Source organism: Rosa rugosa, chromosome 6 (genome assembly GCF_958449725.1).
Source record: "Rosa rugosa chromosome 6, drRosRugo1.1, whole genome shotgun sequence".
Classification (NCBI taxonomy): Eukaryota; Viridiplantae; Streptophyta; class Magnoliopsida; order Rosales; family Rosaceae; genus Rosa; species Rosa rugosa.
In genome coordinates this window covers 43,231,443-43,252,684 of record NC_084825.1, presented here as the reverse complement: position 1 = coordinate 43,252,684, position 21,242 = coordinate 43,231,443, and the positions used below count along the sequence as shown (strand labels likewise).

General features: G+C 36.8%; 1 protein-coding gene across 2 annotated transcripts; it reads left to right on the top strand.

Annotated features, from left to right (window-relative positions):
- Positions 1–1,460: 1,460 nt before the first annotated feature.
- LOC133714560 (serine carboxypeptidase-like 27) lies at positions 1,461–5,608 on the top strand. 2 transcript variants are annotated; one of them, XM_062140695.1, is made up of 10 exons: positions 1,461–1,605; positions 2,072–2,625; positions 2,718–2,813; positions 2,987–3,079; positions 3,188–3,273; positions 3,410–3,670; positions 4,375–4,502; positions 4,585–4,680; positions 4,843–4,948; positions 5,080–5,608. In XM_062140695.1, the coding sequence occupies exons 2-10, from the start codon at positions 2,256–2,258 to the stop codon at positions 5,218–5,220; spliced, it is 1,377 nt and encodes a 458-aa protein (XP_061996679.1). In that variant the 5' UTR covers positions 1,461–1,605; positions 2,072–2,255; the 3' UTR covers positions 5,221–5,608. The 2 variants fall into 2 exon arrangements, with proteins under 2 accessions (XP_061996679.1, XP_061996680.1); XM_062140696.1 differs by lacking the exons at positions 1,461–1,605; positions 4,585–4,680 and having other exon boundaries at positions 1,612–2,625.
- The last annotated feature ends 15,634 nt before the right edge of the window (positions 5,609–21,242 follow it).

The window sequence follows — 21,242 nt, the reverse complement described above, 5'->3', positions numbered from 1 at the left end:
GAAGAAAGAAATTTTTTTAACTCATCATTGCAGGAACTGGATATTTGTAGGAACTCATTATTGTAGCTCATCATTCTGGATTTTATCAAGTCTCCTTTGTTAGTCCTTGGCAACTTCGTATTAATTGGCTCAATTGCTTGTACCAGATTTCTCAAATGACATTGTGAATCACATATTTTTCGTGAAGGTAATAAGGTATATGGCACGACTTCTCCTAATATGGTGTGGTGGGATACTTCTCAATCTATTTTATCATATTGTAAGAGTGACCAATTGAGTATTCCTCAATATCGGTGACAATAGCTTATTTCTTTTTCGTTGCTTTTGTAGGAAAGTTTGGTTTGGCCCCCTCCTAAGTTGCTACTTTTTTTCTTATTTTTTTAAATAAATTCAAATCAAAGGAAGGCCCCTTATTTGCTTCAGCTATAAATAAAAAAAAGGTATCTCCTAAACCACTAACAATGCACTTGGACAAAGATCTTTGTGCGACCTCATTGTACATATCAACAAAAAGTGAAGAATTAAGATGTGAGGTTCAAACTTATGAAACCCAAAACTCTAAAGGGTGAAAAATAACAAATGGAAGTTTCCAGTTTTCAACATCTCCAAACATTAAATCTAATATAATTTCAAATAATCAAGTTGAGAAATAAATTAACAACGTATATTAAATAATCATATACGAAATAATACAGTGTCACCTATAGGTTACTTAAGAACAGTGCATATTTCATGCATTTTGAGTTGAGACCACTTCGAGTAATGCATATAAAACATATAGTAATTAGAATTTCTTGTTGTGGTCAAAGATCTTTTCACACAACAAACCACGTTTGGTCCTTACTCCATTCAATTTAAATTGAAATGCCACCACTTTCATGGTCTACTTTCCTATCTTCCCTAATATGGTAGGCCACTCTTACCAATTTCCACTTTTCCAGCACCCTTCAACACTTCTACTCTACGAAGTACAAACTCAAGTCCACCACTTGACTCATCCACTAAGCCGCAACTGTTGAAATTCACTGCCATTAACACTTGGCTTGGGATGTACTTGAAGCCTTGAAGTGAATCAGAGCAATGGAGTTTGAGAAAGTTGGAAGCTTGGAACTTTGTGGGTTTCTGGTAGGAAGAAAAAATTATTACTCCTTCAGTTCTTTTGGGGTAGTTATTTCTTGTTCAGCACAATTTGGGTAAAGGGGGTTGTGCAGCTGACATGTAACGTTTATGTGCCATTAATCACAGGGCTTCAATACCATCTTTCCCCAATTATTTCTGTCCAGTCAAATATAGAATCTACCATATTAAATTGTGGAAATTTCCTTGTAGATATTTTGAAAAGCTCAAATAGTTTAATACAGTACAGAATTACGACTGACAACCCATTGGTCCCATGTTCCAGAATCCAGAGGGTATGATATCCTATGATGATATTTCATATTTGTCAAAAGTGAAAAACAAAAGGTGAAAAGAAAAATGAAAACGTTCTCAGTGCCCAACTGAGACTCAGAGATAGTCAAGCCAAGCTCACCCATTCATTCCTTCATCCCTGGACTGAACTTTACATGTGTATTGGGTCACCACTACACTACAAGACACCTTCAGGTAACAAACCACTGCTACCCAAATCTTCAACACTTGGCCTGTACTGCTCTTCATTACTTTATTTCTCTGTAAATTAATTTTCTTCCTCATTGTTTGCACCAATTATGTAAAGAAATCATAACCCAAAACCCCCCAGCGCTTTCCTTATAGGTTTTTAGTTAAGAAGATACATGGAAAAAGGTCTTATGCTTTTTGGGTGCTAGATTCCATTGTTTTAAAATGTGATTTGCAGACAAGCTTGAAAATTCATAGCCCCATGTGCAACACCCTGCCTGTTTGGTCAATTTACCGAGGGAGGCAAACGCAAGAAAGAGAAAAGGAATTCCAAGTTTTTTGAATTTTAAACCACAGAAAACAACGCATCACAATCATTTGCATTCTATAAGAGAAAGGTCGAGTCTTCATAAATGTGAAGCACAGGAAGGTCTCAGTTTTCTCTTATAGGTGTTTTTTTATGTCTCTGTAGGTGATTCTTTGCAGACATATATATTGGGATCTGGGTTTTATAGGTGTAAGTGCCCTGTAGATAAATGTATTGGAAATCCAGAATTGTTGTGGGATTTGTGCTTCTGGGTTTCTTTTGAAGATCTTGTAGTTGATCTATTGGTGGAGGACATACTTTATTTGAATTGTTAGTCTTCTGAGTTTTAATGGGTTACCAAAACCCACTATTTGCATCTCTTTGCATTTTGCTACTTTCATTTGGAGCTTGTTTTGCTTCTTCTATTCAAGATCAAGTGAGGGATAGAATAACACAGTTGCCAGGGCAGCCAGCCAATGTGGGGTTTCGTCAGTATTCTGGTTATGTCACTGCCAATGAGCAAGCTGGGAGAGCATTGTTTTACTGGTTGGTTGAGTCCCCAGCGCATCGTGAACCGGAGTCCAGACCGCTAGTGTTGTGGCTCAATGGTGGTCCAGGTTGTTCTTCTGTTGCTTATGGAGCAGCTGAAGAGATTGGACCTTTTCATATTAGACCTGATGGAGAGACCCTTTACATGAATCCATATGCTTGGAACAATTGTATGTGTAAACTTATGATGCATTTTCTCTTCATTAGCTCCTAATGTGCCAATACTTTTGAATTGTTCTAATTGATTTCCAAATTTGTGCAGTGGCAAATTTGCTTTTCCTTGAATCTCCAGCTGGTGTTGGTTTTTCCTACACGAATACGTCTTCAGATTTGTATACAGCTGGAGACCAGAGAACAGGTTGTTATTCACTTTTTAGTGTTTTTCAATTAAGTTATAGTTTTCCTCAATGTGTGAGGGACTTGCTTTTGGAATATTCATGGGTTGTCTGAACTTAGTTTCTTTGTTTACAACTTAGTTTATGGCATTCCTGATTTCCTTTTTTTGTGTTTCTGCGTGTCTTACATTTGTAGCTGAAGATGCGTATACATTTATGGTCAATTGGTTTGAAAGGTTTCCTCAGTACAAGCACAGAGATTTCTACATTGCTGGAGAAAGTTATGCAGGTGCTGAATTACTCTCCCTCTACCTAGTTTACCACTTTACCCCCTTCCCTCTTCTAATTTCATTTATGCTCAGTTTTCCATTTTCCCTTTCTTTGATATCACTTTCAGGTCATTATGTTCCTCAGCTGTCTCAATTGGTTTATGAGAGAAATAAGGGAATTCAGAATCCAGATATCAATTTTAAGGGGTTTATGGTAAGAATGAGTCTCTTGAATTGCAGTCATGTGCAAATGTAAAGTTATACTTTTAACGCATGCCCGATAGAATTTATAACGATGCAATTCAAATTTGGACCTCAATGTTATCTTGTTGATTATTTTTCTCTGCCAGGTAGGAAATGCTGTAACTGATGATTACCATGATTTTGTTGGCACATTCGAATACTGGTGGACACATGGTTTAATTTCTGATTCCACCTATCGTGAGCTGCGAGTCAAGTGTGACTTGGATGTCTCTCAGCATCCATCACTGGCTTGCATGGAGGCCCTCAAAGTAGCAGATTCAGAGCAGGGAAACATTGACCCATACAGCATTTACACCCGTCCTTGTAGTAGTACTGCAGCACTAAAGCTCAACTTGAGGGGTCATTATGTAAGTTCTTATAACCCTTAATTTCCTTACTTGGTGTTAGATCTATCAGAACAGTTACCATTCTCTAATTGTAAATTTGTAAGTTGGGTGGTGCTGCACTTACATGCATCTCTTTGTGTGCCTTTCCACATGTATGATAGGCTTGCACTCGAAGAACTGTGTTACCTTAGCATGTATTATCAACCTATTTGCTAGGACACCATCTAGCCAACCTTATAGGAGATGGAGAAATGATAATAAAGTAATAAGCAGTTTTAATTTCTTGGGACTTTAGTTTGTTGTCACTATCTGGGTGTGCTGGAGAATACTCTGCTTTGTAATAACCTAGTAAGTTGGAATTTTGTTCAAATTTTTTAGATATGATAATTTATATATTTTTTTGTCATATGGAAATCTTCTGAGGTGTCCTACTGAGAAGATATGCATCTCATTACATTGCTTTTCTTCAGACCCAAAGTTTTATGTTATCTTGGTTTTATAAGTCCCTTTTAAGCTGTCATTTTGAATGCCGCTAGATTCATTGAAGATGAAACTTCTGATTCGGAACTTTGTCACTGGTATTACACATAGGTGAAATTTGCTTGCTTAGAGTTTATTTCTACCTTAGCTAGCATCAGTATACTTGGAATTCTCTGAACTGCACCTTATTTCTTTAAAATCATTCAGAGGATTGTGCAAGTTAATTTTAATCTTTTTAACTCCAGCCATGGATGTCCAGAGCATATGATCCATGCACTGAGAGGTATTCTGAAAAGTATTTTAACCATCCAGAAGTCCAAAAGGCACTCCATGCAAATGTAACTGGAGTTTCGTACCCGTGGAGAACATGCAGGTAGGCTATTTGTTCTTGATTTTAACAGATTCTTTTGCATGTATTTGTATAGCATTCTTTAGATGAAGTGTATATTCTGCAGTGATGTTGTTGGAAACTACTGGTCGGATTCTCCACGGTCTATGCTTCCAATTTATCAAGAGCTCATTGCTGCGGGTCTCAAGATATGGGTATACAGGTAGCTTATGGGTGCATCTGTAGCTTTTGATAAATATGAGCTCTTGATCTGTACTCTCAAAACCTTTCAGTATTCACACATCGTAGCTCAACACCTCTTAGTTTTAGTTTTAATTTTTTACTGTGCATCTATGTGACATTGTTATTGATGAACTCTGTCCAGTGGAGATACTGATGCAGTGGTTCCTGTGACTGCCACACGTTACTCCATAGACGCCCTTAAGTTACCGACCATCACCAATTGGTCCCCATGGTATGATACTGGCAAGGTGAGTACTGTCTATGAGCATGCTCTTTACAATAAGAAACTTGAATGGCATCATGTTTTTGATCATAACTTCAGTCACCAAATCCTTTTGTAAAGGACTCCAATAATCTTTCATTCTGGTGTTATATATAGGTTGGTGGCTGGAGCCAAATATACAAGGGGCTGACATTAGTCACCATTACCGGAGCTGGACATGAGGTCCCACTCCATCGACCTCGAGAAGCTTTCATTGTTTTCAGATCATTTTTGGAGAACAAGCCCATGCCTAGTTAATTTTCATTCCAATCTTATTCAAACATATTCTTGATGAATAAGCAGGACAAACACCTGGAACTTGCAACCATTTTTCATATACAAACGCCGTGAAGATGGAAGTGAGAAAATAAGAGAAGTATTCATCTCGAATTCCTCTCCATTCTTGCTCGAAGCAGCGTCATTTTCATATTGTTCTGCAGTTGCTATCTGACTATTGGGTAACGGATAGCATTCATGAGAAGGAAAGCTACTGATATGTAAGAGCAATTGTACCATACATATATATAGATGGATTCCTCATATTAAAGAAATATTCTTTGGGATTCAGTTTAGTAGAAGTGTTCTCATCAGTTATATTGTACTGGTATGTGTGACATATATATAGTTTTCTTCACAAGTTCTTATACTTTTTTGCTCACATTTCCAAGTTGAGCATTTTGCAGCCTTCCTATATTTAAATCTAGCTAATATTTGTTTGCTTAAATTCCAATTTCTGATTACATGGTGATCACCATGATTATGCAGTAACTATAAGAAAAGGCCATAAAAGAAGAGTTCCCTCTATAGGTTCCAAGAAATGTCCATAGTTTTTGGCGGATGTAAAGAACATATGCAAAAGAAACAAAGTATAATTATAGACAGAAACTACTTGGAGTTTAGAAAAGTAGTTTCCCCTTGCACTTTGGCTTCATCTCTAAAAACACCTCCACAACCAGCATCACTCGGGTTCACAAAGGAACCATCCGTGTTGACCTTTAGCCAATGCATAATAGGCAGCTACCAGGTGATAGGTGTGAAGCTAGGTGCTGTGCTCTGCAATGGTGACAACCCCAGTAAATTAAAGATTGGGAGCGTATTTTCCGAAGAAGAATACTTGTGGAAAATTAACTGTGCTGACTATGTGAGGAAAAGGACAAAGCCCTGGTTAAAACGATCAATATTGAAATTATCACCATCATTTCTGATCTTATTTCGCTCCTCCATGTGTACCAAAATAAGGTGCAGAACGGCAGGCGCCAGAGTTGCTTTGAGGCTGGTGTTAATTGATTCATAATTTGTGGTGAGAACAAGAAATACAAGCCTGCAGCTTGAGAGACCTGAATTCAAAACAAAGAGCAAACCCAACTCCAAACTGCATGTATAACATTGCAGTCTATAAATAAGTGTGATATTGATTATATACTAACCTTGCAGAAGGACTATTGTGAGCACAATTGGACCCCAATGTTTTGGAGATAAACATCATCTTTGATCTTCCATAAAACACATGCCAAGCAAATAGGCTTCTTCTAGGAGGTAAAGCTTTGTGCTGGATCAATTTACCCAGTTCACAAGAGCGCCAGCTAAGAAATAAAATCAATAGTATCTTTAGAGAGTACCAGAACTGCTATAAGGCCAGATAAGCTAATATGTCTCCGAGTCCAGTGGTAACACATTGTCTAAAATAAGGGCAACAACATCCAGGAAGAGAGAAGAAAAATTGGAGGAAGGATCCATTGATTGTCAAAAATAAATTTACGAACCTGATTATTAGTACTAGTACAATAGTACTAATGCTCTAGTACTTGTCTAGTTGATCGTTCCTCCAAACTTTATAGTTATCTTATGTTGGTCTTCGCTAGACTTGTAAATGGATAAGATTTTGATTCGTATCCGCTCCGGATCCATGGTTATTGAATGAGTTTGTGTTGAAAATTTGATCCGTTGATCCGTTAATAAATTTATTTAACGGATCAAATACGGATTTAGATTGATTCGATCCGTTAATGATCCAGTCTATTTTAATAATAATTAAATATTATTTTGGTATCAATAAATTTTATTTGTTTAAAAGTATTAAGAATACTTATTATTTTTAAATATATAATAACAAATATTTATATATTATAACAAAACTTTTGCAAAAACCTAGATGACGTAGTCTTCTTAATTAAGCTTTCAATATTGGGAATATGGGATAATTAAGGGTACTCTAAGTATTGGGAATATGAGATTATGAAGTTGAAGCTTATTGATGCTGTTTGGACCCAAAATGAGCATTTTGGCCTGACAAGGCGTGTCTTGGAGAAATTGAGCCAAAATCAGTGGCTCAAGCTATATATTGTCGACAAGTTCGAAATATATTATTTAGAGGCTAAATAAAGCCTACTATGGAAGATTATGCGAGCTGCAAGAAAAGGAAATGTTGGAAGCATGGAAATGAAAAGTCAACTTTAGCACATTTTCCTACTTCGGCTAGGAGAAACCGAGCTAAACAAGGAAGGAGGGGTGACAGACTGACCAAATGAACTCTAAATGAGCTGAAACTATGTAGATCCATTCTAGACAGCCCAAGAATCATTTCTTATGAAGAGTGCCAGAGCTAGTTTTGAGTGGAAGGCCTTCAAACAATCAGTCCAATTTTCTGCAGAAGCAAAACTGGAAAACTGGACCTGTAAGAGGTCCAACAGCATTTCAGGCCCAACCACATGAAAGCAATCTCTGAAAATTTGCCACAATAATCTACACTCATTGTGGATAATTTGATATGAAGAAGTCGAAGGCCCATTTTGAGTTCTTGGTGGAGATATAGCTGCAGCAAAATTGGAGCAGTAAGTGCTTAAACCTAACATTCCATTAGTGTTTAAGTGCTTAAACCTAACATTCCATTAGTGTTTTAAGTGCTAAAACCTAACCCATTATGAGTTGTTTAAGGCCAAATAGTGTTGCTTGGTAGCCTATATATAGAGGCTACAACAAGTATCAAAAACACAACAACACAATTCAACAAACAACTCTAAGATGATCTAAGTTCTCTCTAGAGCAACCTCTCTAAAAGCAACTCCTCTCCTTCTCTTTCTCTTACCGGTGATCACACTCCTAGTCCTAGTCTTCTCAGAAGCCGACTTTCAGTGCCACCAAACCCTCTGTCAACGTACTTCGGTCCTAGTCTCCTCGGGAGCCGATTGTAGTACCACGACCACAACGGTTAAGGAACCAGCCAAGCAAGGGTAACGCCCTCGCAAACCAGCCAAGCTAAAGTCACGCTTTAGCAAGTTCTCTCTACTTCCCAGTGTTTCTCGCTCTGCTCGATCTACAACATCGAGTATCGATTGTGATTTTCAAGAAGCTCAGCAAAAGTCCTCACCACGAGGCATAAAGAATCCCACGACGAGGTTGGTGCTCTCCTCGTCTACAATCGCTTGAAAGAAGTCAGGTCAAGGGACACCCCCGACAATCGCACCCGAACGGTGCTGGCACGCCCGCGCAGAAAAGAGACTGTTGACCAGCTGCAACAAAATTGGAGCCAAACAGATGCCTACAGCCCCACTGAGATTTTTTTTTAAAACACATATAAATAGCTAAGAGTTTGTTTATACTTCTAGTTGTCAATTTGGTGTAGTGGTCAGTTTTCTGTTTTTCATACTGCAGGTCACCTTTTCAACTTCTGTTGGCAACATTGGCTGATTTCATATATATATATTTTTATATCTTTTTTGGTTTGGAACAAAACTAATATACTTTTTATTTGTTTTTAACACTATACTTTCTTGTAATTTTAAAAGTCAAAGATAATTTGCACCCCATCATGAAAAAGTTTTTGAAAATCTAAAAATATTTAATTAATAAAATATATAATTTAAAGAAAATGATCTTATTGGAATCTTATTCTAATATTTTAATTTTTTATTAAAATTTTGGTATATAGTTTAAGTTCTAAATGTTTTTTCTAAAACATCTGAGTGCCCCACTCAATATCAAATTCAGGCTCCGCCATTAGATGCCTATGTTCTTTTCGTTCTCTTATCCAAAAACATCAATGAAGTATTGCTTTGGAAATTTAATATCTTGGTTATCTTAGTTTATCGTTTTAAGGAATATATAAGTAATTCAACTTTTGGCGATACTTTCCATTTTTTTAAAATATTTTATTAATGTTTTGTGAAGTACCATGATAAAAAAATTAACATTATAGAAGTCTCAGACCCAGAAAAAGAAACAGAGCCTCAGAGAAAGCATTGGTTATATAATTCAACTTTTGGCGATACTTTACATTTTGTTTAAATATTTTATTAATGTTTTGTGAAGTACCATGATAAAAAATTAACATTATAGAAGTCTCAGATCCAGAAAAAGAAACAGAGTCTCAGAGAAAGCAGCGAGCTAGGGTTCTAGAAGTCTCAGACCCAGAAAAAAAAAAAAAAAAAAACAGAGTCTCAGAGAAAGCATCGATCTAGATGTTCCTTTTTGTTTCAGATTTGGCAAAGAAGAGTAAGAAACAACAACCTAATTGGCCCAAGCCCTCAGAGCTATTCATTCAGTGCTCCCGATGCCCACATATATTGCCCATATGCATGAAGGACTTTGGTTCTCAAATAACTGGTACACATCACTCGACGTCAATCCGGGCCAATTCGACACAAGACAAGGTCAAGTGTCCAAAAAGAAGAAGGTCAGAAATGTTAAGAATTATTGGTGTGGCATCTGCGAGGCATTCCCCCCTAAGCTTCACCAGCTTTGGTGCATTAGAGGCTACGTACCAAAATACTTTGCACAGGAAGCTAATTGGCCAATGAGAGTATTCAAAACAATAATTGGGCATGTGTTTCCTCACTGCATGTGTTTATCAATTTGTACATTGCATGTTGCATGCATGTGCCAATTGTTTTTTGAATTTTTTAAAAATTAACATTATTATTCAAATTAAAAAAAAAATTTCGTTATTATAAACGGATTTGATTAGCAGATCGGATATCCATTAATCCACCAGATACGGATTTAATTTGAGTTATCAACGATCCACTGGGTTATTGAATTGGGTCGGGTTGAATTTTTTTTTTTTTGAAAGGTGGTTGAAATTTTTTTATTACTAAATGAATTTAGATTTAAGTCGATCAAATCCAAATCCGGTATATTTATATGTCTAGTCTTCGCATCTTAAAGTGTTTTGGAGCCATATGTATGCCTCCTTGTACTTCTAAAGTGGTTAAAGTTAAGGTGTTAACCATTTATTGGTTGGGGACTTGGAGTAAGATAAATTTAGATGTAGCATGGAAACATGTTAAGGGACTAGCTTGGTGGTTATGAAGCAATTTTTTTCTTTTTCTTTTAGCGGTGATTAATCTGGTGCTTTTGCCTCAAATCTCGATGTTCTTCGACTGCTGTGAAGTAATTGTGGTCATCAAAGCAATTGGATGAGTGATTACACATTTCCGGACCAAAAAATGTATGTTCACTATTGTTATAGTTCTGGCCTAAACCCTAAACCCTAAAAAATCGTTCCCTTCAAATAGATGTCTATAAATAGGTTTTGTATTATTTGAGTTCTCATCCACCAAACACTTTAATTTGTTGATCAAGTATAAAATTTTAACCAAAACCATACTTTTTTTTTTTTAGTAGTTGATGTGCTACGCCTGCAGCACTTAATATATTTAGGAAGAATCGACCAACAGAGAGTGAATTTTGATTACATTTCAAAATTAGCAACTCAACTGATTTATATACTATCAATTGCTTAAGGGTTCACAAATCAAACTTTCAGAGGTAAACCTCAAACTGTGTTTAACAGTAACTACACAAAAGTAGCATCTAGTCTGCACAAAGCTGTTTTAGTAATATACCAGAAACTAGGCTCAATATGCAGGCGATTATACACAAACCAAAATGAAAGATGTCTAGAAGATCTGAAGTCCTCCGACTCTCAAAACTATCAGTCAACAATGGACAAGTGTCGAATTACATTTGCTTGAAGTCACAATCTGCACATTGTGGAAAAGAACATCAGGACTTCTTAGATACTGCACTCCCAGCAATCTAAACCATATAACCAGTTGAGGCCAGAACTATAACAATAGCAATTGCATCACAATTGCGAGCACTACATCCGGAAAGAGACGGTACGTTGGGAGGAACTGTTACAAGTATTCCAGCTAACCCATTTGCATTTTCATATGAGCAGTAGCGACGAGACCTCTGCAGAACACGGATCTCGTGCACAGTACGCAGCCCATCATAACGTGGATAGAAAGCAACTAGCAAGCCGACACTCCTGGGATGAATCATATTTAGTATACGCCTATGCTGGCCAGAAAATTGCACTTGAAGAACAATCTGAGTGCCAGACATGATTCTCCACAAGTTACTAACCAAACCCCCGCCTGCGGAATACCCAGCTTCTTGAAATCTTCCTTCACAGAAGTAGAAAAGTATTCTCTCGTTTGTTGAACAAATATCCAGCTTCTTGAAAGGCAATCCCAGCACCCACTACTAGAATTATGGCCCCAGACATCGGCCAAAAACCTATGAGAAACAAAAACCCGACCGATGTCTTTGTGAGTGATGAGAAAGATCCGGAAAATGCAGACATCGGTTTTTAGCCGATGTCTAGTATTCGTGTAGACATCGGTTCCTAATTATAAATCGATGTAAATAGATTTAAATGATAACAAACTTACATGTTTTACTATTGTTAAACCCACATTTTATTGTATTTAATGCTTAAAGAAATATAGATTACACAACACAAGTTTGCGTTTTAACATTGTTATTGATTTAAGAACTGATGACTGATACTGTTACAGATATCGGTTCCCATTTTGGAACTGATGTCTGGTACTCAGTAACATATCGTTTTCGACAAAAAATCGATGTCTGTATATTTTAGTAACATCGATTTCCATTTTGGAACTGATGTATGGTACTCAGTAACATATCGTTTTCGACAAAAAATCGATGTCTGTATATTTCAGTAACATCGATTTTCATTTTGGAACTGATGTATCTGTATTACTAGACATCAGTTTTTATGGTTAAAACTAATTTCAACTTTATATCTAGACATCATACTAGAAAGTACGTACGCGCGATGCTGCGGGTTTAGGCGATAAGAGTAGTAATCACAATCTTATAATGTTTGCCGAATATGCTATCGTTTTACATATCATAAAAGCTGGTTCACAAACTTTTTCACTAACTCTTACAAACTCTCTAATTCTTCCATTATCAAATCTATACATTCCTCCATTTCTGCCTTACAAATCACCAGCCTCTTCCACATTGTAAGTTGAATTAGATGCAAGAGAATACTTCTGTGTGGCTGAAAATTCCAGCATGACCAACCTATATATAATCTCCTCCATTTTGGCTAAAAGGGACGAATATGCCACATCCAACAATTCCATAGTCAAAGCTTTGTTTTCTTTTCTTCTTTCACATTTGCTCTTCTCTTCGTGAAAAGTATCTACACAACTGCAAAATTCAAAAATCAATGATCAATGATCAATTCATGACAAAACAAACATAACAAAAATCAATCACTGTATATCACTAAAAATACAATCTTCCAATTACAAAAGCACCTCCAATTTATCAAGTTATCAATCAGAGCTGCTGGTCAAACCAAAGCTGCTGGTCTTGACAGAAAAACCGTAAACTTCAGAGGCAAACAGAAAAACCGTACTTACAAAAAGAGTACTTACTACTTTCAGATGGAATTAATTACCTGGATGCATAGGAAGAAATCAAGGAAGAATCCAAAACTCTGGGGGCATAGGGTTGCTTCCAGACCAATCAAACAAACCAAGTATCTACAAGAAATTATTTTCGTACAATTATAAGCACAACATTTGAGTCTTTAATCATATTGCAACTAGTCTCCTCCTCGGGACAAAAATATAACTTATATGTGTAATGAATACTGGCAGTCACCAAATAGTCCAATTTTGTCTAAATTAGCATAATTTATTTGAAATAAGGTACTGATCAACGTCATTTGGTGAACAAATTAAAAGATTTGGGTGCCCTGGCATTACTGGTATCCTTACCGAAAGCCAAGTCTTTCCCCAAGAGGGCATGTGTGTGACACCATCATGATCAAGAATCCACTTTCTAGCTCTTGGACAAGCATTGTCTTGGCCCCCATCATCAGGTCCTTCTCCGAGAATACGCATACAAACATAGCTGAGAGCTGTGCTGAACATGGTGTTGTGACCTTCGATGTGTAGTCCCCAACCGCCATCGCGCCATCGTCATTCTGAAGTACCCGAAATATACACTAAAGATTAGATTCTTTAATCTTTATACAGTTGCAGATCGAAATGGAAATAGGCAAACAGATGCCAGAAAACAAGAAAGCATATTAAGATAGGTAAAATCAAACCAAACTATCAATCATCACTCCTCATTCAACATAAGTGCCAGTAATCCTCTCTTTCCTTTAATTTGTTTTAAAATTTCTATTATCTCTTATCCACAATTTCTTTCTTTAAATCCCCATGAAACTTATCCTATTAAACTTGTCTTGGTATTAGATGGATTAATTTCTCTTCTGAACAAAATCAACAGAAAACCCCCAAATTCTTATGCATACTTACACATCCACCTACCTTACTCTCACTTGTTCATATCAAGTAGTCAAATTTCGTGAAAGATTGAAACTGTAACAATGAACTCTTTCTTTCAACAATTCCTAAATGCTTGATTGAATGAGTTCACGATTCAGTCAAAAGAAACCACAAAATTAAATTTCCAGAACCTAATAAGCACAACCTAACTAATTTTCTGCTCTCAAACAAAGACACAGATACAGAGCAAGCATCCACATACAAATCGCAGTTGTAAATTTCAAGAAACAGTGCGAATCAGGGAAAACTAGATCGCAGGCAAAGCAATTGAAACCCTAACAACTCCAATAAAGGTAATCGAACTAAAAGAAGAAACCTAAATCCCTAATTTGGAAAGAAAATGGAATCCAGTACATAAATAGATATGAGAAAAAGCGATAGAGAGAAGAGAAGAAGTATAGGGATAGGGAATCATACGGGAAGGGGCGTAGGCTGTGGCGGAGTCGAACCAGAGCTCGGCCTTGATCTTGTCATCGTCGGTCTCGTCCTTGATGAAATCGAAGAAGCACGGGGCAGAGAACTCATAAATCTCGTCGATCATCGTCGTCGTCGTCGAGGACGCCGTCGTGTTAAGTTCCTCCGTCGCCGCCGGCATTTGGTGTCTCAGAAATACTTTCGGTCTTAATGAGAGAGAGAGAAAGAGAGAAAACAGAGAGAAAGAGGCAAACAGATTGATCGATCGGACTGGGAGTGCAAATGATGATAGATCAAGCTCAAGGTCTAGAGGTCTGGAGAACGAGATCGGGGACTCGGGGTCAGAGAGCGAGGCAAGGGAACACGGGGTCAGAGACTGACGTCAGGGACTCGGGGTCAGGTCGGAGGCGGCTTGGAGAATGATGAGGTCGACAAGGTGAGGTCGACGAGGTGAGTTGCTGAAGAAGGAGGTAGGGTTCGAAAGTTTTAGAGAATGACGAGGTCGACAAGGTAAGCTGCTGGAGGTAGGGTTCGAAAGTTTTAGAGAAAGTGGAAAAAAATACTAAGTGTGGGGGGAAATGAAATTATTAGTCCCCGCGTTCTCAAACTTGAAAAATTAGTCCCTCCATGTTTTTTTAAATTTTTCGAACAAAAATTTTCTCATCGTTTTATTTGGTGACTGATGTCTATAATAACCATAGAAATCGGTTTCTTCACAAACTGATGTTAACATGTTTTTTAACATCAGGTGCAATCCTGACCGATTTAATAGTGGTGATGTCTAATGACATTATTCTAGTAGTGACCCTTGGATTACCTGCCAATTTGTTGAAATATGGCTCAAGCAGTCCGATACAAAATCCTAATTATCTGACAAATAGGAGCATATTTAACCAAAACTAATCAATAGTTTCTCCAAAATTGCGGAACTACGAAGTTGTCATTGGAGGGACCAAACAAATTAACAATTACAAAGTTTTTTACCTGTCATGTTTTAATGTTTTATATTGGATAATAAATTAACTAATCATTTTTTTGATCGAAAGATGTCATCCCATTAATAATATTCAGCAAGCAGTACAAAAACGAAACACCCCTGAGGGGTCGACATAAAGAATCGTTTCTTAGAGAACCCTAAAACCTATCCTAACAATAAGAATAAGACCCAAGGTCACACCCACCTTTTAGAAAACTCACGCACCATTATTCCTAACAAAAACCTAGTAACACCGAAACAGAAAGTAAAAAGACCCTTAGAGTTACTGGTCTTTGCGACCAAGATCAAAAATCAAGCAACAATTGGAGTATAGGATGATGTGTCACCATCCCCTCCATCTTCATTCATCAAAACTGCCCAAATTGAGAAGCTCCAATCATCTTCAGTCTAGAGTCGAGCCCAAAAGCCGCAAATGTAAGCAAAAGTCCAATCCAGTGAAACCCTATCAAACCTGCCCAAGTCCAAAATAGCCCATAATTAAGAAGAGCCTCTAGAGTAAACCCTAGAAGCACAGTGCCAATCTTCCACACGTCCGTCGCCGCCACTAAATAGTTGCCGTAGTTATCACCGTCCCCAATCCTAACAGTTTTCTCACAGCAGTCGTGGCCACCACCACCAGTTCGGGTGCTAACCTCTGTTGCCGTCAACCCGAAAATCAGGCCTGTAACTCATCTGCATATCTGCCTCTGCCAGAAGCCGATGAGGAAGCCCTGCCGCAAAGCCTTGCGTTGGCAACCTCCCCACCACAAAAGCCCGAGTCCCTCAAGTTCTCACAACCTGAGAACCATCACCCGAAAATCTTGGATCGGCAAACCGATCTCTAGCACCGCCATCCCAGGCGTCAATATTACTACCAGCATAGAGTCCCCGTCGAGCAAGCCAGCCAGCGCCCCCAAGAAATAGACGAGAAAAGAATGGAAGACCACCCTTCCCTGTCACATATGCAAAACTGCCGCCCGCCTGTGTTGGCCGCAATTGAGAAGCCTCTCGCGAGAGAGTCAGAGAAGAAGCCATGGCAAAGTTAACGAGAGACTAAATTGGATTCCCAAACAAAAACTTTAGCTTAAGTAAATAATTACGGATCACAAAACTTGCAACTAAATATTTCTTTTTCTCTTAGTGCGTGACATAAATTAACTAATCATAACTTTTAGAACAAAAAAAAATTAACTAAAAAGTGGGAGTAAAACGATCTGTTTTGAAAACATTTAATGCTATTGATTCTGAAATTCTAAATTATATGGTTTCTCACCCCATTTAATTACAATTTATCTTCCACCCCCGGTGCAAGTTTGACTTTCTTGTTCAGATCAAAAGGCTTGGAGATCAGTTTCTTCTTTGAGAACCTTGTGGGTAAGTGTAACTATTGCGATTTGATTTTCCATGAGCATGGTGTTTGTCCTGCAGCAGATGGTCGGGCTCTTCCCCGTATGGAGCCAAACTCGGTACAACGAAAGTTAGATATCACTGGTCCTTCTCTAAGTTATATGCATAGCCATTTTGAGAAGGGCATGTTCAAGTTCCAAGGACTTCAAACCCCTATATTACCGTCGGTGGCACGATCCCTTTTTCACTCAAAAGAGCAGGGTGGCCGTAAACCTGTGGTGTTGCGGGGATCGGATAGTCGATCGGCCTCCAGCAGGGATGAGGAGAATCCCACCTTGGCTTTGGTTCCGGTGGAGTCAACTGAGTCAACTAAGCGTGATTGGCAGCCCTCTGACTATCGCTCCCCAACAAAGCTGAAAGTACTCTTGCCTGAGTTGTTTACTTCCTTAGGATGCAATGAAGCTCCCTCTAAGAAATTGAAGATGCCGGAGTTCAGTTCTAAATTTACTGCGAATTCCCTGGGTTTGATTGAAGCTCCGGGTAGCATCCTTGTTCCAAAGTTTGAGACTGACAGTTCTGGGATAAAAAAGAAACGAGGCAAGCCCTTGGGATCCAAGAACAAAAAGCCACTGAAGCCGAAAAATGTTGCTGCTGCCCAGGAAGCTTGCTTGGCTTTTTTAACTAAACCTCCTAGCCCTAGTGTCAATGGCAAGGAGAAAATATAGAGTTTTAGGTTTTTGAACTCTGCCTATCTTCTATGTTTTTATTCATAGTTTATAGGCTTGCTTTTAATAAGTGAGCATGGTGTTCGTTAATGAGTGGTACTAGATATATATACCACGTTTTCTTATTTGCCCTATGTATTCAAGGCAGTGGAAAGGTATGTAATGTACTGCTCTAGTTTGAGACTATAATGAGAAATCGTTGATTTGATTCAAAAAAAAAAAATTACAATTTATCTAAGAAAAATTTATATTAGATGGTTTCTGGCTTTATTCTTTTATTAAACGGGGAGACCATGTATAGAAATATATCTAACTATTTATACATAATTATAGAATACTATAAGGAAAATATGACTATTTTTTCTTTCTTTTAATACATAGATGTCTGTTGTGGTCATTAACCTACCTATAAAAAATGTGATTGAAATTTATAATATGTCCATAGACAACATCTACATCAACGGAGAGACTCCCTTGTGGACGTAGATGTTGAAACTAGAAAGACGAACTCCAACCCTTTTTTGGGTCTGGGAATCTAAATTTGTGGCAAGTGTTTCCTACAAATGAGCAATCAATTTCCAGCAATGCACCCACCATAAACAATTGCGATAGATTTAGTCAACTCGGTCAGAATGCCTACATAGGCAGATCAATCTTCTCAGAGTTGCAGCACAAATTTGGTTTGCTAGTCTGCTGTGTTGGTGGCCAAGCGAATAAGAGAGAACTCAATTTGAAAATTATGTCAACATTCCTGTTTTCTAAATATCGCTCGTGCATGGCATGTGCTTCCGGTAAAATGAGTTTTACCAAAGCTCACTTTTTTTTTTTTGGGGGTCAATAGTTAGACAAAAGACGCTTGAGATTCACGCGCTGTTGTTCCTTAGGTGACTATCCACCTTGACACCTTCACTGGACTTCGGTGGACAGCTGACACTCTGGTTTCATGTTCTAAACGTTGAGAAGCCATTAGGAAAGCAAGTGTGATGAGCAACAACTTTCTATTGTTGTTGTCACGTCTGTCACAAATACTCAACATGTGATTTCCTTTTCAATATTATTTTGATTTTGTTTAATGTCCTATGTTTTAATGCCATAATCATTTCATCATTCGCTAGTGTAACAACAAACTAACAAATACAAAAACGATATGTTATAATACTGCTTAATTAAGAGAAGAGTAACCATAATCATTCATCATTCACTAGTATAACAACATACTAATAAATAAAAAAGGTTTGTTATACTATATATTGTTTAAGAGAAGAGATAGCATAACCATTCATCATGTATAACAACAAACCAAAAAACAAAAAAAAAACGGTATGATTTAGAATCACTTGGATATGTGCTTCCAAGAACATAGGAGGTAGGAAGCAGGGACTTAAAATTCGATATTATTAGAAAGAAAACGCTAGCTTCACATTGTGGGCTTATGCTACAGAATTTGCAATTTTGCATTATACTTCGATCGTGTAGTGCATGGCCGGGCTGGAAAGATTAAAGTTTAATTGATAGGCTTATCTGAAGAGATAAACTCTTTCATGATCTATTTGCGTGCAAATTAAGGTATATAATTTGATATTGACAGTGCCTTTGGAACAATCCGCTACTAATTTTAAAGACTTACGAGCGATTAGTCGTGAAACCATGAGAGGTCAGTACTGTGATGAGAAGAGGGAAACATGAGTGGCTAACCTTGGCATGGGTTAACCACTTGAGTGTCTCAAGTGTAAAGGGGATGATTTTGGCAGTTATCTTCGATTGGCCAACTATAAATATCGATGTCATTACTACATAGGGCATGTTCGGAACTCATATATTTCCATGTGTAAGTGTTGGTTCGATAATACTTTTATTGGAAGCGTTTATGTGAGAAGTACATGTAGTATCTTTTGTTGAAAGAGCGTACCCCTGACTTCGATCTTCAACAGAGTATAAAAATCATTCATTTCTATTGAATTGACTTTTTAGTCGCATTCATCATATCTATGTTGTTTTCATCGTTACTCATATTCCTTAGTTGTTAAGATGAATCATGCTTATATATTATACACATATCTGGAGGACGTCGAGCATATATTCCTTGTTCCATGCCATAAGAATGAGATACCTAAACCATATGCTCAATGGAAATTAAAGAAGTAACAATTATATGAAAGAATAGCTTCTTTACTATAAAAGATCGCTAACTATATGTTAAAGTATATCTGTAACTTTTTAGGTGCATGAGGCATTAATTAATTAAAACTTTCGAGTTGCGCGCATTCATAGTTTGCCTTCTTTGTTTTTAACCATGTCACGAAGCATGGAATTTCATGATCCATGCATGCTATATATATAGTACGTGTGTGTGTATATATATATATATATATATTATATACAAATCCTATCCAGAGCGGAGTTCCGCTTTGAAATTAACGTGTGAAGTTTGAGTTTTCGGTCACTTTTCGGTTGCATATCCACATCTCGACCGTTCAGTTTGTAGGTACTAGTGTATAGATCATCTCTGCAAATTTTCAGCCAATTGATGATCCTTAAGGCATTGATAACTGCTTTAAACTTAGTACGGTTCAGGTTGACAGATTCAGTCCGTCCATTGGTTTAAGCGAGTTAGATACCTTAACGATATTCAATTTGGCTGAAAATTTGCAGAGATGATCTATACATTAGTACCTAAAAACTGAACGGTCGAGATGTGGATATGCAACCGAAAAGTGACCGAAAACTCGAACTTCACACGTTAATTTCAAAGCGGAACTCCACTCTGGATAGGATATATATATATGGATTAATTACAGTTTACCCCCCTGAGGTTTGGGGGTGTCATCATTTCACCCCCCAAACTCTCAATTTCACTTTTTTACCCCCTGAACTTTCCAATTTCAATCAGTCGTGTCCAATTTCTACTATTCCGTCCAAATTGGACTTTGACTTTGACTTTTGAGGGGTAAAATGGTCATTTCAAGACAAAAAAATAAAAAAATTCGTTTTTTTTTTTTTTTTTTTTTCTGTTTTTTCATTTTTTTTTTTTTTTTATGTTTTTTTTTTTTTTTTTTTTTTTATATTTTATTTTGTCTTCAACCTATACACCACAAGTTATAATAGGTTTATAAAAATAAAAAAATACTCTAGGTGGTTAAAAGCCGCTCGCTGGTCTACGATATTTGTTATATATCTCTGATAAAGTGAAGAATTTTAGGATATATCCCCAATAAAGTGAAGAAATATCTGTAAAAAATAATTTTACACTTTATCTGTAAATAAATATCTGTAAAAAATGATTTTACACACTCGCTGGTCTACGATATTTGTGATATATCTCTGATAAAGTGAAGAATTTTAGGATATATCCCCAATAAAGTGAAGAAATATCTATAAAAAATAATTTTACACTTTATCTGTAAATAAATATCTGTAAAAAATGATTTTAAACAGATATTTCTTCACTTTATTGGGGATATACAGATATTTACAGATAAAGTGTAAAATCATTTTTTACAGATATTTCTTCACTTTATTGGGGATATATCCTAAAATTCTTCACTTTATTGGAGATATATCACAAATATCGTAGACCAAAAATGATTTTACACAGATATTTCTTCACTTTATTGGGGATATACAGATATTTATTTACAGATAAAGTGTAAAATTATTTTTTACAGATATTTCTTCACTTTATTGGGGATATATCCTAAAATTCTTCACTTTATCGGAGATATATAACAAATATCGTAGACCAGCGAGCGGCTTTTAACCACCTAGAGTATTTTTTTTATTTTTATAAACCTATTATAACTTGTGGTGTATAGGTTGAAGACAAAATAAAATATAAAAAAAAAAAACGAAGAAACATAAAAAAAAAAAAAAAATAATAAAAAAAACGAAAAAACAGAAAAAAAAAAAAAAACGAATTTTTTTATTTTTTTATTTTTTTTGTCTTGAAATGACTATTTTACCCCTCAAAAGTCAGAGTCAAAGTCCAATTTGGACGGAATAGTAGAAATTGGACACGACTGATTGAAATTGGAAAGTTCAGGGGGTAAAAAAGTGAAATTGAGAGTTTGGGGGGTGAAATGATGACACCCCCAAACCTCAGGGGGGTAAACTGAAATTAATCATATATATATATATATATATATATATATATATATATGTATTCTTGTTTCCTAAGGATCATATGATCACTCTGAT

Bases quoted from the DNA above. Each gene is read 5' to 3' on its own strand.
- LOC133714560 (XM_062140695.1), top strand. From the start codon at position 2,256: ATGGGTTACCAAAACCCACTATTTGCATCTCTTTGCATTTTGCTACTT. The intron at 2,814-2,986 runs GTTGTTATTCAC...TTACATTTGTAG, and splicing joins AGCTGGAGACCAGAGAACAG to CTGAAGATGCGTATACATTT. The intron at 3,080-3,187 runs GTGCTGAATTAC...TATCACTTTCAG, and splicing joins TGCTGGAGAAAGTTATGCAG to GTCATTATGTTCCTCAGCTG.